The sequence below is a fragment of the Anser brachyrhynchus genome, assembly GCF_964034855.1.
Source record: "Anser brachyrhynchus genome assembly, chromosome: 1".
Lineage (NCBI taxonomy): Eukaryota > Metazoa > Chordata > Aves > Anseriformes > Anatidae > Anser > Anser brachyrhynchus.
The window spans coordinates 44,283,925-44,306,470 of record NC_137694.1 but is presented as its reverse complement, the minus strand read 5'-3'; the positions used below and the strand labels follow the sequence as shown (position 1 = coordinate 44,306,470).

Sequence of the window (22,546 nt, the reverse complement as noted above, 5' to 3'; positions counted from 1 at the left end):
GATTATGTGGACATTTCCTCCAAAGAACTCCTTTGAAGTAATTAATTTTAGGAACATATGAAATTCAGATCAGTATCTTTGTAAATGATGGTGGAAATCCATATTTAATGAAGTAATACACTTTTTAATTCTTACCAGTGTTCTTTAACATTGCTGGTGTGAGCATTTGTCCTTGAATTAGCACTGTGAGCAGCAAATATGAAACAATATCAAAGTCATTTAAATTATATTTTATTATAGATAAACTCTAAAAAGCAGCAAATAGAGAAGGCAAGCCAACAAGTGTTGGTAACACATCACACTGACATAAGTTAAGATGAGCATTAATTTTTCATGTTAACGGTGTTTTTCTTACCTCTTGTCATTCTTAAGAAAAAAGAGGTGCTAAGATTGCCTGTGTCCAACAGCACACAACTTTTCAATAAATCAAACTGTATTCCAGATGATAGCCATCATTCCCTCTTGTTTTTTGCATAACTAATTTTATTTAAGGATTCCATTCTGGCAATGTGTATTCCTGTATGACTAAGTCAGGCATATTCTGAATGAGGAAAATTTCCAAAGTTTGTATCCAAATTCACATGTTCAGAGGTCTAACAAAAGGCCTCTTGTGAGTCTTACAAATTTTATGTAGTCTTATGACTTGACAGATGGAATTTTGAGGCCTAGGAAGACTGAAAATAATACCAAAAATTGTCATCCTAGAGATCTTCTATCCCCTCACTGTCGTGTCTCCCCTCTCTTTTTACAAACTGGGTCAAGGGGGGAAGGGAGGGGGATAGAAAAGGTGGGTAGCTGACAGACACGGTACAGAAGGATTTGTAGGAAAAGAAAGTAATGTGTTAATTTTTTGTTCTTGAGCAGAAGAGATAACCGCTTTCTTTAACATGCATGTAAATAGAAAGAATGAAAGCATACTGGTAATCCAGGCGTGCCACAACTCCCATTTGTTTCAAATTTCTTTCACCAAACGACAATATTAGAAAGGCTTCATGAAAAAACACAGTTCATGTGCATGATTTGATGCATGATGTTTTTTATCTGATTTTGGTGATAATGGCAACTGCCTGGCATTTGAAACTGGTCCTATAGTCTTTCTATGTAGCTAGCAGAAGCAACAGGTGTAGATTCTTGATGTTAAACCTGTGTTCTCTATACTCTGGTACTGTCATACAGTTTAGAAGGATCTGATGTATCTTTTGGAGATGGGGCACTCTATCATGCTATCTCACTTGTGAAAAATAAAACATGAATAATTTACAGATATATTGATGCTGCCCTTTATTTGTGGTTAAAGAAGGCTGTTGTTTCAATGCTGCTATTTTGTTGTTAGGTAGCTCTCTATGAAATGAAAACCATACTAAGCCAAATGTGTTTATTCCTACTTGACTAAGTAGGAGTTCCATAGATGAAACAAGATCCAGGTGTCTTTCTGCCTCTGGGAAATTAGCACCCATAATTTCTTAAGTCTTTCACCGGTGATGAAACTGTCTTTCACTAACTTGTAAAAACATTCTCAGTCTTGAGCGTCTACATAACTAGAGACAGGGAGACAAGAATATGTCTCTTCAGCCATGTTTCAGACTCTTCCTTCTTTTCTGGTGTTTACCCTTAAACTTATAACAGTTAAACACAGAAAAGGTAGATTCCATAGCTCCTTCAGAGGATTTTATTGAGGTAATAAAAACCATGTTCCACTGAGATTGCAAAACTCTACGCTGTTGTGGGGTGGGGGGATGGCAGTGGGAAAAGAACACTGTGTGCACTTGAGTAGAAATTATAGTGTATTACGAGTCCCTTCTGTAAAATGTGTGTTCCAAATAAATCGTTGATACTTGTTCTTACCACATTTTAAGGCTTCTTTTATTGGATGTGAATGAAATTAAGATATCAGGGTGGCTCTTCTCCTCTTAGCCAGTCAGGAAGAAACATGCTGTGACCACAGTGTAGTTTTAGCTCTGAAGCAAAAGACTGTAAGTGAGTGCTGAATGTTGAACTACAGTTTGCTGAAGCCTTTAAATGATCGTATCCAGCAATATTTTTTATCAATTTTAGTGGCACAATAAATTCTTGACTAGTAGTTTGTGTATTGGCTATAACAGTTTGTGACTTTTACAGTTGTGTGGATGTAACCGTGACTGTTCGTGAAAAGAAAATTGGCCACTGAAGTGTGTTCTGTCCTTAACTAGTGGACATGCGTTAATTTCTGCATTCTATTCTAAGCTGCTTAAAGCTTGCCCATTAAGTTGCAGAGGAGGGAGTTTAAATTTTACCAGATAGTACGTTCTGCATGAAATATTTAAACAAATCTTCTGGGGATCCATTTTATACTAAATTTAACATGATTTTAATACAAAAATTCTGCAGTCCTTTCACAGATGTAAATATTTCAATAAGAAATATCAGAGAGGTTGAAGGGACGGGAAACGCTATTGTATGAGAAACCAAGTAGAATAAATAAAATATTATCTTGGAACAAAAGGACTAACATTTGGAAAGAGTCTTGTTAGAATCAAATCTATGAAGATGGTGTGGACGTTATTTAAGGATGCTGTCTTGGACACAGGTGCAAACTGTTCAATTAAAATGTACAGCTTTGAAAAAAAAGAAGAAAATGAGCATGGCTAAATAACAATATAAAGAATAGTACTAGAAGGCTTTCCTTAAATTGAAAGATTAATATAATTTGATTTTTGAGTAAAATTAGTATGTGTATAATAGCTATGCTGTGACACTTAAGATTTCTGTAATGGGAGGTCATACCTTAGAAAACCTTGGAGCTCCTTGAGTAAGTAAGTACATGACAAAGAAAATCTGATTGAAATATTTGAATTATTTCAGATATACAAACACAAATAGTTTCTTACCAAAAACTTAATGGAAACTGAACCATTTGGGGATAAGATGGAAAGTCCTCATGGAGGCAATAATCTTTTGAAGAATTAAAGGTAAACCCACAAGGATGTGTTCCAGAGACTGTCCTGTGCAACAGAGCTCATGATTTATTGAAAATGAAGGGTGACTACTGAGGTGACAGTTTGATGATATGAGTAACTGAGATATAAAAATGACAGATAAAACTCACTGTGGTTAACTACAAAGTGATACATAAGTACAAAAATGTTCGTAACTTGATAAAAAGATAGAACTAACTATTCAAGAACAATTTTCCAGGATTATAGTAGATTTGTGAAAACATCAATTAAGTGGAAGTTGAAGAAAGCAAAGAATGCTGGAAATAAATACAGAAATTGAGGGAAACAATGTCACTGTGGGACATCAAGTTTTGATATGTTTTGAGCTGAGCAATGTCCCTATGTTTTTGCTTATTCCTGTGCAATTCCTTTTACACTGGAGCTCTGTCAGAAGGTCCATGTTCAACCATGCTGGCTTTCCTCCACCCTGGTTCTACACTATGTATTGAAGCAGACCGTTCCCGTGTTTCAAGGTGGCTCTCAAAGAACAACTAGCACTCCTGGGCCCCTTTTCTCTCCAGGGCAGTCTCCCTCTGGATGCTGCCATGTACAGCCTGAACAAGGTGAAAACTGCTCTCTGGAAGGCATGGGCTACAATGCTCTTCCTTCTGCTGAGTTCTTGCATGATTTTAAGTTCAGCGGTCTTGTGGTTCCTGCAACTGAGTCTACTGTTGGCCTTCAGGTACTGGACCAGTTCTTCCTTGTTTGTGAATAACAAACCCAGCAGAGTATCTCCCCTAGTTGTCTCAGCAATCACCTATGTCAGGAAGTTGTCTTCAGCGCACTCCAGAAACCACCTGGATTGTGGGGTCCCTGTTATCTCCTTTTTATCTCTTCAACGCAGTAGACTCATATCTTTCTACAGCTTCTCTGCTTTCTGACCAATGGCAGGTCAGAGAGGCAACTTCTAGGCAAGAATGAACTATATAATAGAGAAGTATTTATCAGCCTGAAAGAAGAGATGGAGGAGGGCTGTGACAAAGACCTGTAAAATCATTAGTATGGAGAGTATTTGCTGCCTTTTCCTCCAGAAGAACGCAAATGGAAGAAAGGATAAAAACTGAGAGGCGGGATCAAAGCATGGAAGAGAGAATTCTCCATGTGGAGAACTATGGAGCTTCTTGCTAACAGCAAGCACTGTGACTGCTAAAAGTTTACCTACTTTCTCTGTGAAAGAGGATTTTTTGAGGGCTATCAAACAAAAGAAGCCTAAATCTTTGGAGGTCTTCCAGCAGCAGCTTCTCAGAAGGCTGAAGGAGCTTTCTGGGCCAGTGCAACAATGTTCTTTAATCCTCCATGCATTCTTTCCTACTTGGTCATCTGCTGTTGTCAGGAAAGCGTTGGGTGTAGGATTCTAGACTAGGTGAACTGTTAGTTTTACCTAGTGGAGCTGCTGACACGTTCTTTCTCTTGACTTATCTCTAGCTTCTCATGTTTGACCAGGTGAGGATGACTGCTAAGGAAAACCTGAATCTTTCTCAGAATTGCTATCCTACATTCTAGACACCTTGACTTGAGGCTTCTTTGCAGCAGTGCTGTTTCGTGCCCTTCAGGGCTATTTTGAAAGAGAGCTCGCTTATTACTGGTCTTTGGTAACAGTCTGAAGTCAAGCAGGACACCCAGGTACAACCTGTTAAGAATAAATGGTGCGGTTAACATTTCAAAGAATACAGCTCGTCTTCTAGAAAGTAGCGTTTAAGAGAACTTCAGAGCATGTGAGTGGCAAATAAACAAGTAAACATGAACTTTTGTTCCTGTAGTATAACACAGCTAGCTCTCAAAATTCTTAAATGAACAAACAAGAAAGTAAGTTATACTTGGATGGCACTAATGAAACCACTTTTTTTGCAATATTTCCAGTTCTGGTGTTTACATCTAAAAGGAATTAATACAGGGCTTTCAGAGATCTGGTGCAGTGATGTTTCAGCGCTTAGGAAATGTACTTCATATTGGAAAGCTTAAGAGGACATGATTTGTTCATCCAATAAAAGATTTAGGAGGTCTATGGTACCTGCAACTGTGAGCTGAATATATGGTACAAGAGTTTTATGTAATGTGACAGACAAAGACACAACTGCTGCATCTTTGATCCATGGGATTTTGCACACCAGAAATGGGGCATCCCTCTGTCTTATGGACTTTGGAGGACTGGTTCAGGGATGTTGGATTCATCAGTTGGGATCTTGAAGTCATTTACAGATTTTTTTGAACTAAAAATATGGCAATTAAAAAATAAAGAAGAGAATATTGTGCTTCGTGTTGGAATCACTTGATAGATTTTTTGTGTACTTTGTGATAGGCAGGAGGAGCAGAAGTGACCAAATAAGAGAATAGTTTTCATTGGGAAGGACCTCAGTAGGTCTCTAGTTAATTCTCCTGCTCAAAGTAGGGTCGGCTGTGAGATTAGATCAGGCTGTTCAGGACTTGGTCCAGGTAGGTCTTAAAAACTACTACTGGTGAACACTGGATGACCCCTCTGGACAACCTGTTCCAGTGTCTTGCCTACTTGTTGGAAAAGTTTTGCCTTCTGTCACTTGGGATATCTTTGTGCTTGCACGTATTCTCTCATCCTTTGCCATGCACCTTTACAGTGAGTCTGGCTCCATCCTCTGGGTGGCCATCTTTATAGGTTTTGGAAAGCTGGGGTGTCCCCATTAAGCTTTGTCTTCTCCATGCTGAACAAGTGCAACCTCAGCCTCTTTTCTAGTCCCCAGCCACCTTAACAGTCTCTTAACAGTCTCTTAACAGTCTCTTAACAGTCTCTTAACAGTCTCCCAGGCAGAGAGCGACGGCATAGCAAGTGCCAAATAGAGGACAGGAGCCGCTTCCCATGATGTCCCAGCTATTTTTCTTGTAAATACAGCTCAGGATGCTGTTGGCCTCCTTTGCTGCCAGGTCACGCTGCCAGCTCACATGTGGCTTGCTGCTTGTGCAAGCCCTCAGTGCAGAGCTGTTCTCCAGCCACGTGGCCGTCACCCCTCGTGTCGTTGCAAAGGTTCTCCCTTCCCAGGTGCTGAGCATTGTATTTGTACTTGCTGGATATCACAAAGCATTTGGTGATCCATTTCTCCAGCCTGTCTAGATCATGGCGATTTCTTTGAAAATACATTAATCTGATATTTTCAAGAACAACAATTATCCTTGTACTCATTGTTCATAGTAGTTAAGACAGCGCTATCTGAGAGGACTCTCAAAACATATAAAACATTTTAAAATGTCTGAAAACATAGAGACTGTGTAAAAGGAACTAGAAGAGTCCATTGACAGTGTCTTCGCTTGGACTTTAATCTGAGGGCTGTGTCACGTTGAGGTGGATTTTGTGGATACTGAAACTTCCACTGACTTGGAAAGGTACTCAGGTGCATAATCCCTCCTTTAGTGTTGTATATGCAGCTCTACTTCTCTTTAGAAAAAGCATTGCACATTTTCTAAGGATTGGGCAGTATTTATGACAGACCCTGTAAATTAAAGTGACAATGCTTTATAAGGAGCTTGATATTCTTGCTAGCTCAAGATTGAAATCTGACAAATGTATTATTCTGGAAGACTTCTGTGTATGTGTGGAGAGTGATGCTATGCTTGGTTTTGGGTGTAAGGAAAATACGGAATAGAAAACATCAAGATCACTATAAATATTTTAAATCTCTGTAATCAAGCGTCAATTAATGTTCACTTAACACCACATTTTCAAAAACAAATACCCGTAAGGTACATTGAATGCATTTAAGGTAACATCAGTGTCCTTGCATTAGCAATATGAGCTAGACGTCCTTAGCAGATCTACAGCTGCTAGATGTAGAAATCCCAGTTTCTACAGTGGATATAAGAGTCTGACAAAAAAAAAAACACTTCAGACGTGGTGCTTCCTGCAGAAAAGCTGTTGTGTTAACACAGTACTGTACGTGATACCAAATAGATAGTCAGCAGACTTATGCCTAATTATCTCCCTTGTTAACAATCCTTTTAAATCAGGGTTCTCTGCTACTGCCTCTCGAGTCTCATGTTTCCACAAATTCACAGGTGTTAGACTAGGTAACCTACGAACTTCATATGGCTATCAGTTCTTTTCTTTGCATTGTAGGAAGAAAACATTCATATTTAATTTCCCAGTTTCAAGGCTGCATGAGAGAGACTCTTCATAGAATGGTAGAATGGCCCAGGTTGGAAGGGATCTCAAAAGATCAGCAAACTTCTGTGGGAGAAGGGAGCCCAGGTGCCCCTATGTAACGCATCCTGAAAACCTCCAGGGATGGGGATTCCACCACATCCCTGGTGAGGTCGTTCCAGTGATGGATTGTTCTTACTGTAAAAAAAATAAAATTTTCTTACACCAAGGCAAAACCTCTCCCTGTGCAACTTGCCCCATTACCCTTTGTCTTCTCCATGTGGCTCTGTCCTCTCTAAGTATTTGAATGTCATGATGAGATCCCCTTGAGTTTTCTCCAGAGTGAAAAGACGTAGCGCGTTGTCTTTCCTCACAAGGCAGCTTTTCCAGCCTTTTGGACCCTCTCTGGTCTAACTGCATCTTTTGAATTATGGGGCTGGAACAGGATACAGCACTCTATATGCAGCCTGACAAGCACTGAGTAGAACAGGATGATCGCATTCCCGTCCGTGTTAGTAATGCCCGTGCAGAGCCAGCCCAGAATCCAGCTTGCCTATGTTGCTGCAGCAGTGCACTGCTGGCTCATGTTCAGCTAGCTCACCAGGCCCCTTTCAGCAAGGCTGCTCCCCAAGATTTCCATACAGGTCCTAGCCCCTACCTATACTCTTTGGTTATGGCTCTTGTGTGCCACTGATTTTATATTGTTGGTCAACTACAAGTAAAATTACTTGCTACATAGCATAGGTATGTTGCTAGCTTTCAGATTGATTGTCAGTTCGAAGAAGATAGAGGTGGTGTGACAGTGAGCCCTTGGAAGAGACTGGAAGAGACTTTTTTATTTCAACCAGCAAAATGGAACGTCATTCCATGGGACATCATTCCGTAGAGCATCTTCTCCAGAATGAACAATCATTTGAGTAACTTGTATTGAGTAGTCTGTTGCCTTTGGTTTTTTTTTTTTTAAAAGATCTGATCTCTGGTAGTTGTCAGAAATGAATATTGTGTTAAGCTCTGCAGTGTACCGAAGGTACATAGATCAGTCATCTTCACAGCACTGTGTGAATGTGAAGTACATCCCACAGTTGAAAGAATGCTGGTGGTGCTCTGTTGCATCCCCCCTGAGTTGGTGAGCGTCCACGGGGACTTATCCACTACTAAACCTGCTACATCCCCAGCAATACAGTTCTGACCTCTCTGGGGTTCATAAATAAAAGTTAAAAATCTGAAAGGTGGCATAGATGAGTGTTAAATTCAATAAATATGTACTTCAGACACACAATTTAGACAAGTTGGTTATAAAAAAAAAAAAAAGAAAAAAAAAGTAATGTCCAGGTAACTTTTCAGATCCTGTTCAAAAACTGTATGTGTTCTGGTAATTCATAAGTAACTTTATATAGAGGAAGTATCCATTGAAAGCAAGAGACTGTCCATTTGTGAAAGTGTGGAAGTAATGGGTATTCATCATGTCCTAGAGAGCACACAAATTGCTGTTTTGTAAGACAAATACGTAAGAAACTAAAATGTAATTATTTGTAAAGGCATTAGAGATACTCTGATACCAAAAGAGAGGACTTCAAATCTCTTTCTAGTGTGATCCTTTTGAACGAAATCTACTGAAAAAAACTAGTCCGCTGAAGGGACTAAACTTAGACCGTGGAGCAAAAAAATAATAGTGACGCACAAGGCATCCAAATGAATAACAGCAAAATTGATTTTAGACATCAGCATGAAAAGTACTGTTTTGCAAAAAATATATCACATGGGTAGAAGTCTGTAGCATTTAATAATTAGAATATCATTTAAAACAGCATTTCTGTTCTGTAAAAACTTCTGGGTAGGGCTTGATTGAGGGTTATCACTCCTTATGAGGGCTAGGTTTTGTGCTTTCTTGTGGCTGTTTTCTGAGCACATGAGCTGCAGCCAGTCTGTAAGGAGAGTGTTGTGGTTACAGGATTATGGCATGGTTGGGAGTATTACTGTGCAGTGCAGAATATTTGCAGATACTTCGTGTTTCCCTAAGCTTAAGCTTATTCATTATTTTTATTTCCATTTATATTTATATATATTGGCGGAGCTGACATCCAAATACACATTCAGTCAGTTACTAAGCAGATTTGAATGGTTGCAGCTGTAGAAGCTATTAAAAGGTATTTTCAGCCATTCAGCAACAGGAAAATGTAGGGAAAAAAAAAAACAAAAAACAAAACCTTTTTGTTCACATCTACAGCAAATAATGTGGCTAACTAGGAAGATTGTGATAAATAAAACGATAACAATATTACCAAATTCTTTGTTTTTTGTGAGGACTGCATTCATTGTTTCTACCTGTCTAGTATCACAATGACAAAATCACAGCTTGTCAGTGAAAAATAAACTGTTAATGCAGTTTAAAACTTTTGTCCATATTATGATTCCTAACTGAAGGGATTTCGCTGGGGTTGGTGTTTAAACCACTTCTAACTAAACAAATTAACTTAGGCACATAGAGAGAGCGATCGAAATGTGTAAGTGGTGGCCTTCCTCATCCCTGAAATGTCTTTGGTCTCCACACAGAAGTGAAAAACAAAACACTGCAGCTTTGAAGTTTGTAACGTGTTATGTTAAAGACACCCTACGTATGTGTATCTTTCTGTGGAGTATTTGCATCTTTCAGTTGCATATTAAAATCTGCAACTTCTGGAAAAAGTACTCTTGAACTTCAGGAGTATCCTTTAGAACCATGAAGCTTATCTATAGGTCTTTTTTGGTATTTGGCACTATGATCTTTTGTTACGTTCAACAACAGCTTGTTACGTCAAGCTGATTTTGAGGAATTTGTGTGATTTCAGTCTCCATGATTTCTTGCATAGGTTAATTAAGTGAAAAAAAAGAATCTTGTAATTTCAGTTTGTTTTTTTGCTGATTTATTATGTAACTTTATTTTAAATCATTGAAATAGTCTTCATAATAGAAATAAAATCTAGTGTTAATAAAGCACCAGTATATCTGTGCAGCTGCAACTTCCTCTAAAAAATCATGTTTAGACTCTTCTTTAATTTCTATTTTAGTTTTTTTATTACAGCAATATAGAGATCAAGTGTTATATACCAGTGTTGACTTATTCTGTTATATTCTGAATAAATTTTAGCATAACAGTTTTATTTTTCTATCTAGCAAGTACAGGAAGCAGCAATACTGTCTCTGTGAAATATAGTGAAATTTCATGGAACGTGCAATAAAAGTTGATGGAAATTTGTCACTTCGTGCTGCTTTCAGGAAGTGTTAGTGTGTTTCCTTTTAAGCTGTGTGGATATGAGGCATGGTTGTTTTTGTTTGCGTGTTTAAAGAACTAACTGAATTGTAGGTTTTAAACAACTAGATTTAAACTGTGATGCTTTTTACTAGGAAGAAACTAAATGAAAATTAATACTTGCTAAGAAAAAAGAATTTTGGCCTTTTCTACTATAAAAATTATGGACAAATTTTCCAAATGGAAATAAACATGTTAGTATTTTCTTACTGAATTTTTATACTTGCTTCCTAAATGTAACTTTCAGAGGTAACTTTGAGGCACTGTATTGGTTTTGAAGCTAAACAAATCCAGAAGTGGATCTGTGTTGTATAGTAGTTCAAAATTTTCTTCTGAAGTTATCCTAGTTTTTTATCTCTAAACACTTCCCTGTGCCTACTTCTCTCTCCCCTGGATTTTTGTTGCTGTGTTTTTAAAAAAAAAGTATTCTAAGCTCACTAGTCAAGATAGGACTCTATATGCAACTTTCCGTGGGTCAACATAAATAATGCGTGTTTTTCTCCTGTGTTTGTAGAAGAGGTGGAGCAGGGAAGAAAGAGTGAGGAAGAGGATAAAGACAGTGAAGACGCCCACAAAGAAGATGACAAACACACAGAGAGAAGTATGTAATGTTAAAACTATTATGCTTCACTGACGGCACGTATTAGAAACACAGAATCATTGAGGTTGGAAGGGGTCTTTGGAGATTGTCTAGTCTACCCACCCCCTCCTCAAACCATGGTCAAGCAAATAGTTTGCTTAGAACCATGTCCAGCCAGGTGTTGAGTATTTTCACAGATGGAGACGCCACAAGCTTCCAGTGTTCTAGTTCCAGTGTTTGGCTGCCCTTACCGTAAAAAAAAAAAAAATCATATGTTTGAATGGAATTTCTTGTATTTCAGTTTGTGTCCTTTTTCTTTTGTCCTTTCACTGAGTACCATTAAGAGTCTTACTCTATCATCTTCGCTCCCCACCCATCATGCATTTTACACACATTGATAAGATCCCTTCTGACTGCTTTGTCCAGTTGAACAGGCTATTGTTTCCTCATCTGACAGATGCTCCGGTCTATTAAACATCTTGGATCCCCAGCCTCTCTCTAGTATGCCCACATCTTACATGCATTGAGAAGCCCAGAACTGGATAGACCATTCATGATGCTGATTACAGGGGAATAATCCCTTCCCTTGACCTGCTCATGATAATCTTTCTAATGAAGTCTGGGGTGTTGTTGGCTATTTGCCACAAGGGCATATTGCTAGCTCATGTTCAACTTGATGTGCACGTGGACTACCAGGACATTTTTGCAAAGCTGCTTTCTAGCCAGTCAGTTCCCAGCCTAGACTGGTACACAGGCCTACTCCTATTCAAGTGTAGGGCTTTGCATTTCCTTTGGTGATCTTCATGAAGTTCCTGTTTACCTATTTCTTCAGCTTGTCAAAATCAGTCTGACAGCGTAACCGTATAGTGTAGCAACCACTCCTTCCAGATTTGTATCTTCTGCAAATTTCTGAGGGTGCCCTCTATACCGTCATGTCAGTCGTTAATGAAGATGCTAGTGCTGGTCCCAGTATTTACCCCCAGGGTATGTTACTAGTGGCTGGCCTCAAATGGGACTTTATGCTCCCAATCACAATTTTTGGAGCCCAGCAGCTGAACCGGTTTCTTGCAGCCCATTTTTCTAGGTCATACTCAGTCAGTTTCTCTTAGGATGTTTTGGGTACCAAAAGCATTACTAAAAAACAAGGTAAACAGCATCCCCTCACCCAGCGAGCCAGTCATCTCATCATAGAAGGCTGCCAGGCTGATGAAGCATGATCTCCCCTTGATTCTGAGTATTCCTAGTCTCATCTTGTTTTTCATCTGTTTGGATATTGTTTCTCATAGTATTTGTTCCATCACCTTGTCCTGGTTTCAGCTAGGATAGAGTTAATTTTCCTCCTAGTAGCTGGTATGGTACTGTGTTTTGGATTTAGGGTGAGAATAATGTTGATAACACGCTGATGTTTTAATTGTTGCAGAGCAGTGCTTACACTAAGCCAAGGACTTTTCAGCTTCTCGCTCTGTCCTGCCAGCGGGCAGGCTGGGGGTGCAGCAGGAGCTGGGAGGGGACAGACCCAGGACAGCTGACCCAAACTGGCCAAAGGGGTATTCCATACCATCTGACGTCATGCTAAACAATATATAGGGGTGGCTGGCCGGGGTGGGGGGGCCGGCTGCTCGGGGATAGGCTGGGCATCAGTCAACGGGTGGTGAGCAATTGCATTGTGCATCACTTGTTTGTGCACATTATTATGAGTAGTACTATTATCATTATTATTTTCCTTTCTTTTCTGTCCTAATAAACTGTCTATCTCAAGCCACAGGCTTAATTTTCCTGATTCTCTCCCATATCCCAGAGAGGGAGGGGGGAGGGTGAGCGAACGGCTGTGTGGGGCTTAGCTGCCGGCCAGGTTAAACCACAACACACCTTCCTAGGCGCTGAGGTGGGACTGACCGTCCTGTAATTCTCTGGATCCTTCTTCTTGCCCGTCTTGAAGAATGAAGAAAAAAGATGTCACTCCTGTCCTCAAGGAGCCTCTCCTTATTGACACAGCCTTTCAGAGGTTGAGAGTGGCCTTGCCATCACCTCAGCCAGCTCCCTTAGCACTTGTGGGTGAATTCCTCTGGGTTACATGGGCTTGTTTATGTCTGTTTTTTGTTTTTTTTTTTTTTTCTTTCAGTGTTCCTTAACTCTTACATTCCTCCACTGAAAGGTCTTCCTTTGCTCCAGGCTGTCCCACTGGTCTGAGAGCTTGGATAGCTGAAGGCAAGACTTCTCATTAAAGTCTTAGACAAAGTAGGCATCTGAGACTTTTTCGGTGTCCATTATCACTTGTTTCCCCTGCCTTATTCAGCAATGGGGGGCATGTTTTCCTTAGTTTCCCTTATACTGCTGGTATACTGGTAGAAGCCAGTTCTGTTGCCCTTTATGTCCCTCATCAGATTCAGCTCAAGGTGGCCTTTGCCTTTCTTAACCCCATCCCTGCATGCTTCATTTTTTGCTTAGGCAATTGAGGTGTTCCCCTGGGCACAGCTTCCAGCCATCTGCCGTGACAGTGGTGAACCAATCCTGTTGTTCTGTGCACCTGCAGGTGGAATGGGAGCCACTGTGCTGGTGCTTCCAGCCTTCGTCATTATGGGAGTCTCTATTTCACAACTAGATAAGCTCAGGTTGTGTCCGTACATCCTTTGATGTAGCTGGTGGTTCTAGTTCTTGAAGCTGCAAGATCTTACAGTTTATCTAGTCAATCTCTTTGTAATTATCTCTGATATTCCATTCCCCAACGTACTGCCATAGCTAGTTTGGCTTGGTGACATAACTGTCCCACTAGTTTGCACCTCCTGTAGGCAAGAAATTCATCTTCCTCTACCACTGCTTCTGTAAAGTTAGAAATATAACTTGCATAGCATACATAATAAAAGTAAAAAAAAAAAAAAAAAAAAAAAAAAAAAGTAGCTATTTCTTGTGCTTTTTCAGTTTCAATGAATCTTCGTTATCTACTACTAATTCTGTCTTTCTGAATCGTCCTCAGGTTTGGGGTGAAGGGTTTGAGGGTTATGGTGTTTGGATGCTGGGAACGTGCCCACAGTATGCTCTGTAGCTTCCCTTACTGATAATTTACCTAGGCGTGTCATTTTTTATCCATGTCACTAGAGGATACTGTGCCAGGAGCTGGAAGAGGAAATAAGGCCTCTCTTTGGTTCTTCTATATACTTCATCACTGCAATGAAAATAACATCTATAATATTACATTTAAACTTAATATTTTTTAGGCCCCTTCTTTAATCCGATTTTTACTTTCCTTCTTGCTCAAATAGTTAAAAAAAAAAAAAAAAAAAAAGGTTTGAGTGTTTTCTCAGTCACGGGTTGGTGGTGCAGGTTAAAAATTCAGGACAGGTAGGAAAGAGCTCTGTGCTGACACAGGCAGAACGAAGCAGAAGTTTTACTTGGCGAAGAGGTTACTGAGAAAAGGGTACCTTTTTTTAGAAGATGGTTGTGTTTTGCTTTTCAGAAGCCGTGTTGCATTATAGGATGGTGCTGGTAGGAGCAGGAAGAAGTGGAGGCAAGTGAGAAGGGAATGGTGGTGATGTAGAGTGATCTTAGATTTGAGGGAGTGGTTTGGTGAATCACAAAGCAGAACTCAGCAGCAGTGTATGGAGATCAAAGGGACTGTTGTTCTGTTTTAAAGTCATCAAATACATTGTTTTCCTGAAGGCATTGTTACTGCTTTAGAATGAAAAATGCTTACACCAGGAAAAAATGAAACTTCGTAATAACCATGTTATTCTGCAGATACCTGTTTCTTTGCTTTGTGTTGTTAAAGGTTCCTCACCAGCAGTTGTATCTAATTGTTTCAGGTGAAGTGTCCAGGAGAAAGCGTTCTAAATCTGAGGACATGGACAATGTACATTCTAAACGTCGTCGGTATGTGGGAGAAGAAGATTATGAAGCAGAACTTCAAGTAAAAATTACAGCCAGAAGAGATGTTGACCAGAAATTACAAAAGGTAGAGTGGAGGTGCAGAATGAAGATGGCCACACCAGATCTGTCTCTAGTCTTAGCATTTTAGAATTAACTGTCTTTTCCCACACAGTCCTTGCTCCCCCTCACACACACATTTTCTCTTTTTTGTTTAAAAATGTGCATAATTCAAATAACAATGGTGGTTTAGGTTATACAATTCTGCATAACTCTGCTTTTAAGAAGAAAGCAAATATCATTTGGAAACTGCTGCAAAAGTTATATTTGGAATGTGTTAAGCATTTAAACTCTTTAAGTTTCATGTGACTGTAGATGGAGACCAAAATAATCTCAGTGAAGGAGACATTTTAGTGTGATACAGGTTTATGTGGTGTGCTTTTTGTACCCAGCTTTAAGGAAGGTCTCTCTCCAAATAAAAGTGTAATCAGCATAATGTTTTGCAGACTCCTGTACAGCTATTACTTGTCTGTTTGACTGCACCATTGGCATGTGAAGAAACCTGTGTTCTTGAAGAAAAAAATTGTGCACTTACTCCATTAGTTAACCAGCTAGTACTATTGTAGCTTCACTAATGTAGGATCCAGGCTATACTAATGTGTATTGTAGCTTTGCTGACGTAGGATCCAGAAAACTTAACCACTTTTATTGCTTATTTCTTTTTCCTAAGGAAGATTTTTACGCTTCAGTAGTCATGATTTAGGAGTGGGGGAGAAATAATAAAAGTAATAAGTAAACTTTGTAGAAATTAGTCTCTTCTTCCCTGTTTAGCTTCTGCAGCAAAAGCTATACAGGCCATTTCTGCTTAGGGGAAAGTGCATATCAAAAAGTAAAGTTTTGCTGAACATCTTTAGTTTCCATTCTTTGAATGCCATTGTCCCTTTCAAGACTAGAAAAGAGGAAAAACTAACCTATGTAAACACAACACTATGATAGTATCTTCTATTAGTGTTCTATTTAGCAGTAATAAAGCCATATATATTTGAATTAAATTAATTAAATTAATTTCTTGATTTAATGGCAGAGAAGGGGCATATTTATTTGCCAAGACAGATGTAGAAACCTTGCTTAGCTGTGCTTACTGGTGACTATAATAACTTTGATTGATAGGTACAGCCATTGTCATTGTTATTTTTGTGGCAAGATTCTTTTTGAGTCGAGAATATTTTTATAGACATCCTGCTGAATTTTGGGATTATATTAACATATATATTTTTATTAATAATTTGGCAGGTTATCCAGAGACTGTTAGAAGAAAAACTTGCTGCTTTACAGTGTGCTGTGTTTGACAAGACTCTGGCAGACTTGAAAATGAGAATAGAGAAAATAGAATGTAACAAGAGGCATAAAACTGTGCTTACTGAACTACAGGTGAGTGCTCGTGTATTGAATTGAATACTAGAGTCAAATTTAAAAAGTAAGATCTTCAGCGTTTAGTATTAAGTTCCTGTAGTTGTTTTCTTGGAAGCCATTTTGACTCCACAGAGAGAAGTGGGGAGGCGAGAAAAAACAAACAAAAACAAGTAGATAGGTTATGTTTGTGCAGTTGTGAATAGCAATGAAAATTCTGATTTAAGGTGTGATTGTGATACACGAGTGTCTTTCTGCTGCTCTGAAGTCATGTAGTAGCACTGTATTTTGTGGAAAGAAAAATTTCCCCTTATACAACAATAGTTTTGTATTGATTTCTAAGTTGTATATCTTTTGGTTTGTATAATTTCTTTAAGGGTTCTTGGGGAGGATATTTATGGATTTGTTTGTTTGTTTTCCTCTTCTTCCCATTTAGGCTAAGGTTGCTAGATTGACAAAGCGGTTTGGTGCAGCCAAGGAGGACTTGAAGAAAAGACAGGAAGTAAGAACTGCATTTGTTGTATTTGTTTTTCTGAGCTAGCGTAAGCTTTGTATAGAAGAATAAAGAAATCTTATACGCAGAAAGATGTGACCTGGTTCAGTAGTGTTCACAAATAGGTTCATCTTACTTGGCTAAAAGGCAGTGATATGAAAGAAAAGAGTCTTTAACACCTATTAGGTAATTCTCACTTGCACAGAATGTCCTTTATACACCGTTAGTGTGAAAGTTCCTTAAATTATGTGTAAGTAAATGTAATTTACTGCAATATGAAGAGTACAGAGTGAATCCCAGGTATTGGGGCAGAGGGAGGAGAGGAGATGAATGGATACAAACAGAAGTATTTCTCTGTGTCCAGAAAAAATATTATGGATTACTTACTTTGAAGAAGTGGAAGCTTAAAAATCCATGAAAAATCCAGAAAGAAATTTTGGTTCTCATGCTATACAAACCTGAAGATGAAAGACTTTAAAGAGGGAGGATGTAGAAAAGGAGATAGGTAGGACCAAGTAGGCTTTGGGCGATTTGTAAATTCTGTCAAGTTCATGTACAATTTTGGCTCCAGAAAATATGTACCTCACACAGAAAGGAATGAATATGAAGTACAATTAAAACATGAGTTTGCAAGCTTATTTAGTTGTGTGTTTTTTTTGGTTTTGTTTTGTGTTTTGTTTTTGGTAGAACTCACCAAACCCACCTCTGTCTCCAGTGAAAGCAGCAAGTGACACTGTGAGCACAACCAATATGACATACCGGTAAGCAAAGCACATCGCTGTGACCATGGTAAAATTTAGAATAGGACACTTGTAATGCCTCCTGTAAAGGATGATCATTCCTGTTTTGTTTTTTAATTAAAGTGTTCTCCCTTTTCCTTCATTTTGCTGTTCAACTGGAAAATTCCATTTTCTTTCATAGAATTCACAAACGGACAGTATCGAATCCGTTCCTAGGTAAAATGGGGGTTGTTTTAGCAGTTAGAAATAATAGATTGAAATGGAAGTCTAACTTCAAGGAAAGAAAAATTCTGTTGTCAGAAAGCAGACTCAATGCAAGCATTTGAAACTTACAAATAAAAAATTCTGTGGGGTTTTGTTTTTATGAGGATTTTTGTTTTTTAGTAGGGGACTATCCAAAGTCAATTGCATAGGGGGCGGAAAATAAATAGGCTTAGAAAATATTAATGAAAAGAGCAGTTGTAAAATACTTTTCCCCCCACCATTGTACTGTGTATCGTTATATCTGATGGTGGTGTATTGAGAAAAGCTAACTGAAACTTCTTTCTATAGAAATGCCGGCACAGTGAGGCAGATGCTAGAGTCAAAGAGGAGTGTAGGAGTGAGCACAACAGCAACGTTTCAAGCCTCTCTAAGTACAGGTGAGAAACTGCCTACAGACTTTATAAATACGCTTCTTAAAAGTTTTATTGCTTCCCGTTAATTAACTGAACAGAGTAAAACTGTTTCCTATGACTTTTTTTTCCTGGCATCAAAAATCACTACTCTCAGCTCCATACATAACACATTCCCAGTATAGAATAGAATAGAACAGAACAGAACAGTTGGAAGGGACTAAGTCTTCTAGTCCAACTGCCTGACCTTTCCAGGGCTAACCAAAATTTAAAGCACATTATTGGGGGCATTTTCCAAGTGGCTCTTGAACACTGACAGGCATGGGGCATCAATCACCTTTCTAGGAAGCCTGTTTTAGCGTTTGACCACCCTCACAGTAAAGAAATTTTTCCATCTATCTAGTCTAAACCTCTCCTGGTGCACATTTATGGCATTCCTGCGCATCCTCTCATCCATCACCAGGGAGAAGAGACCAACACCTCCCTCTCCACTTCTCCTCCTCAGGAAATTGTAGAGAACAATGAGGTCACCTCTTAGCTTTCTCTTCTCCAGACGAGACCACTCAGGTGTCTTCAGACTCTCCTCATAAGGCATGCCTTCCAGTCCTTCTAACATCTTTGTTACCCTCCTCTGGAGGGCATTTTAGTGCTTACAGCTGTATAGGTGCGATTACCAGGCAAGGCAAAAAATGCATTTACTTGGCCAACCAGAACGTATGGGTAAATAAGATGCTTCAGCAGAGTGCGTGCCTGGCTAAGACAGGAAAACTTGCAGTCTCTCCGCTGCTGAGAAGTAAAACACATGGCTCCCAGGGCATTTTTTCACTTGCTTGTAGTAGGGTGCTGATTATCATCCCCTCTGACTATTGGCTACAAAAGTTGAGTGGGGAACTAAGGGAAGTCACAAGCCTCAGTTCTTAAGGGAATCACATTGACAAATGGAATTCCTGTGTTAGAATTTTGTAGGGAATGTAGAATCAAAAGCACTATTAATTACCATCATGTAGACACTGTATCTTCAGTTTTGAAAACTGCTTAATATTGAATGCTGATTTTTTTTTCCTACAGAGCCACCTCATAGTGGGAGTATAATGCCTATATGTAGTGTGTAATTCTCCCAATCTTTAGATTTAATCCTGAGATTCTGTTGCATAAAAGCAAATGTCCTTTTTGGCACACTAATCCATGATTTCAGTAGAACATTTTGGATATGATGTCCTACCTGTACAAAGCAAGTTAGTCAACTGATTTAGGTTTTTCTTTTCTTGTGTTTTCTGAAGGACCAGTTGTTCTACCATTTCTGTAATGAGTGTTTAAAGTGCCATACTTCACATGTTTTCATCATTTAAATCTCAGAGCTTTTCTCAGACCTTATGTCATAGTTGTTTGCATTTTTTGTCATTTGTATATAGTTCTTTCAAACTAAAATACAGTATTGACTAACTAGGCCATTGAATATCACAGCATACATCAGTACAACAGAAAAAGAGTATATATAGCCTTTCTTTGCAAAAAGTTAATCATATTCCAAACGTTTGCATCTGTTGTGTTGGAGTGAAACTTCCCACTTGGTTCAAATACTTAATTTTTTTTTCTTTTTTTTTTTTTTGGTGTGTGTGTGTATGTGTAGTACCAGCTTCCACTTTCGTTGCTCCTCAAATACCTGGCAGTGGACAGCCTAAGCCTCAGACTCCAGTGACCTCCAGCCCCTTGACAACAACAGTTCTTTCCACAGCTAACACAGCTGCAGTTGTTGGCACAAGCCAAGTACCCAGTGGCAGCACTCAGCAAATGTCTGTCTCATTGCAGTCTTTGCCTGTAATCTTGCATGTACCTGTCGCAGTGTCATCCCAGCCTCAGCTTCTTCAAGGCCACACAGGAACTTTGGTCACTAACCAGCAGTCAGGCAGCGTTGAATTTATATCTGTACAAAGCTCATCTACAGTTGGTGGCCTTACCAAAACTACGGTGTCTTTGGCATCAACTAACACAACTAAACCAAATAACAGCCCATCTGTGCCCAGTCCCAGTGTTCAGAGGACCTCTCCAGCGAGTGCTGGATCTATAGGGACAACTTTGGCAGTACAGGCTGTTCCAACTGCACATCCTGGCGTACAGACCACAAGAACTTCTTTGCCCACAGTGGGTACTTCAGGACTTTATAATTCTACCAGCAGTCGAACTCCCTTACAGATGAAGATTCCCCTCTCTGCATTTAGTAGTACAGCTCCTATTGAACCACCTACCGTTACAGCGCCCAGAGTTGGTAAGTTATGCTTGACTATTGGCACTGGGAAAGGAAAATGGTTGTCAAAGGGAAACATAAACATCTAGTTCTTTGGAAATTTTGTTAGTGTATTTTACTGAGATGTGTCTTCTGAGTGGTCTTTCTGTTGAAATTGTCAAGATCAAAATCATCTGTCACAAATGTTTCAGCCATTGTTGAAAATCATCTCTTGTTAGAAGGAGTAAACAGTGTGGCTCTGTAAGCTTTGTTTTATTTAGAACTTGATTTACATTATTACATAAATCAGAAACTCCCATTCTGTTATTAACAGCTTGATATTTATGTTTTTTAATACAGTCTCACAAAATAATCTGGTTGCCTTTCCTAAGGGCAGAAAAGAAAGTATATTAATTGACTAAATTTTTACAACACTTAAAAGTAAACACAATGGGGAAAAGACACAACTGAATATTAATCTAATTCCAAAGAAGTACATTTATTGTCTTTAAAACAAAGTCTCTGAGCACAATGAAAGTCCAAATATGGTATTTAGATTAGCTATTTTAAAATGCTTTCCCTCCATCTTTTTCCATGCCATGGTGATTCTCTGCACCTCTGATTTTACATACCTTGATGTCTTTTTCTAAGTGGTCCTCAAGATTTTCTAAGTGGTCCTGAGTGAGTTGGAATCATAGCCGAGAGTTTCTAATTGGCACAGTATGATGTTAGGATTAATTCAAGCAGAGCTTGACATCAGAAATAATTTAATTTTCCCGTCTCTAAAATACCTGTGTCAAAATCTGTCTTCCATCAACATGACAGCTATACACTTTGTATTTAGTTTTCATCTGTAAAGCTAGTATAATGATATATAATACAACCTAAAAAGGGTTGCATGGCACAGATCAGGGACAGTGACCAACAGAAGGCTCTATGTGCCCAGAAATTTGTCACGTTTTCTGCAGTTTGCATAGCCCTGGTGGGTCCCCCAGTGGTTTTCTCACCAGAACTGAAACACTGCTTTTGGCCAACACTGTTACTGATAAGCTCTGGTTAAAATGAAAGGGAGCGAGAAGGGAGAATTTGGATTTAAATGTTTACTTCAAATATTCAAGCAACTTCTGCTTAAGTTGCTAGTATAGATGTGTGTTTAGTTGAGCTAGGAAGAATACTCTCTCCCTGCACAGCTTGCCTCAGTTACATATTTTGCAGTTTAATCGTCCATTGTTTAGTCAGTTTTCACATAAAAATGTTGAATAATTTTTTTTTTTCAGTTTAATATCGTGTCTGTTTACATACAGAGGCAAGAGAGGCTGGAACTATGTTTTGTCCTCAGATAACCAAGCGAATTGTTCACAAAATATTTGGAATATACTGTCAGACTTTCAGGAAATGGAATGAATATTACTTCTATGCTGAAAAGTGCCATTTTGCTTTTTTGTAACTTCCATTCCCTCTGAAAAAAATAGTAGTAATTAAGCTTGAATACTTGCAGTTGACAATCAGGGCTGAAAAATATTAAATGTACCAAGTAGTGAATGTTTAGTATCAAACAACTTCAAATGTTGCCTCCCAGTTTGTATAGTGGATAGCAGGATTCAGTACTGATTAGATACTGCAAATGAACAATTTCTTGACCCCTCAGAAAACCAGACAAGCAGGCCACCAACAGATACTTCGGCAAACAAGCGAACTGCTGAGGGAACAACGCAGGTAGGTTGTTGATTATGTTTCTATATAAACTTATAAAGTTACAATCCACAGGAGATAAGCTCTTTACCTTTATTGCTCATAATGAAACTATTTTAGTTTTCTTTTTGTGCCATCCTTTCTAGTTTCTGTCCATTTGTATTTTTCTTCTTCTTCTGATCCAGAGTATTACTGGGAGCATGAGCTTCTGGTAATCCTTTCAGAAGTTTTCCAATGTGTTTGTGTAAGTAGATGACTTAGTAATTCCAGAGAACAGTAAAACCGTGTCTGATACAACAGAGCTAACATGAAAGAAAGCCCTGCTCAGTTTTTGTCTAAAGGCCTTGAACTTAAAGATACAAGTATTTTGTAAATTATTGCAGCTCTTTCATTTTCACATTAATCCAGAAGTTATTAAGAAATGGAGTTATATTTCATTTCCATGTCATTTAAAAAAAAAAAGAAAAAGAAAAAAACAACTTCAGGAATAACTACTTCATGATAAAGGGGAACTTCTGGATTCTTCATCTAAAATTTGTTGACCTTGCTTTGAAATTTTAAGG

At 38.7% G+C, this 22,546-nt stretch overlaps 1 protein-coding gene across 15 annotated transcripts in view; it reads left to right on the top strand.

Annotated features, from left to right (window-relative positions):
• ATF7IP (activating transcription factor 7 interacting protein) overlaps nt 1-22,546 on the top strand; it is a 109,077-nt gene that overhangs the window by 54,377 nt on the left and 32,154 nt on the right. For all 15 annotated transcript variants that reach the window (XM_080606197.1, XM_080606198.1, XM_080606199.1 and 12 more), the window contains exons 3-10: nt 10,884-10,970; nt 14,750-14,898; nt 16,104-16,241; nt 16,657-16,722; nt 17,401-17,474; nt 18,006-18,094; nt 19,698-20,333; nt 21,940-22,007. In XM_080606197.1, the coding sequence (XP_080462323.1) occupies nt 10,884-10,970; nt 14,750-14,898; nt 16,104-16,241; nt 16,657-16,722; nt 17,401-17,474; nt 18,006-18,094; nt 19,698-20,333; nt 21,940-22,007 (1,307 nt within the window). The remainder of the gene's footprint in view (nt 1-10,883; nt 10,971-14,749; nt 14,899-16,103; nt 16,242-16,656; nt 16,723-17,400; nt 17,475-18,005; nt 18,095-19,697; nt 20,334-21,939; nt 22,008-22,546) is intronic.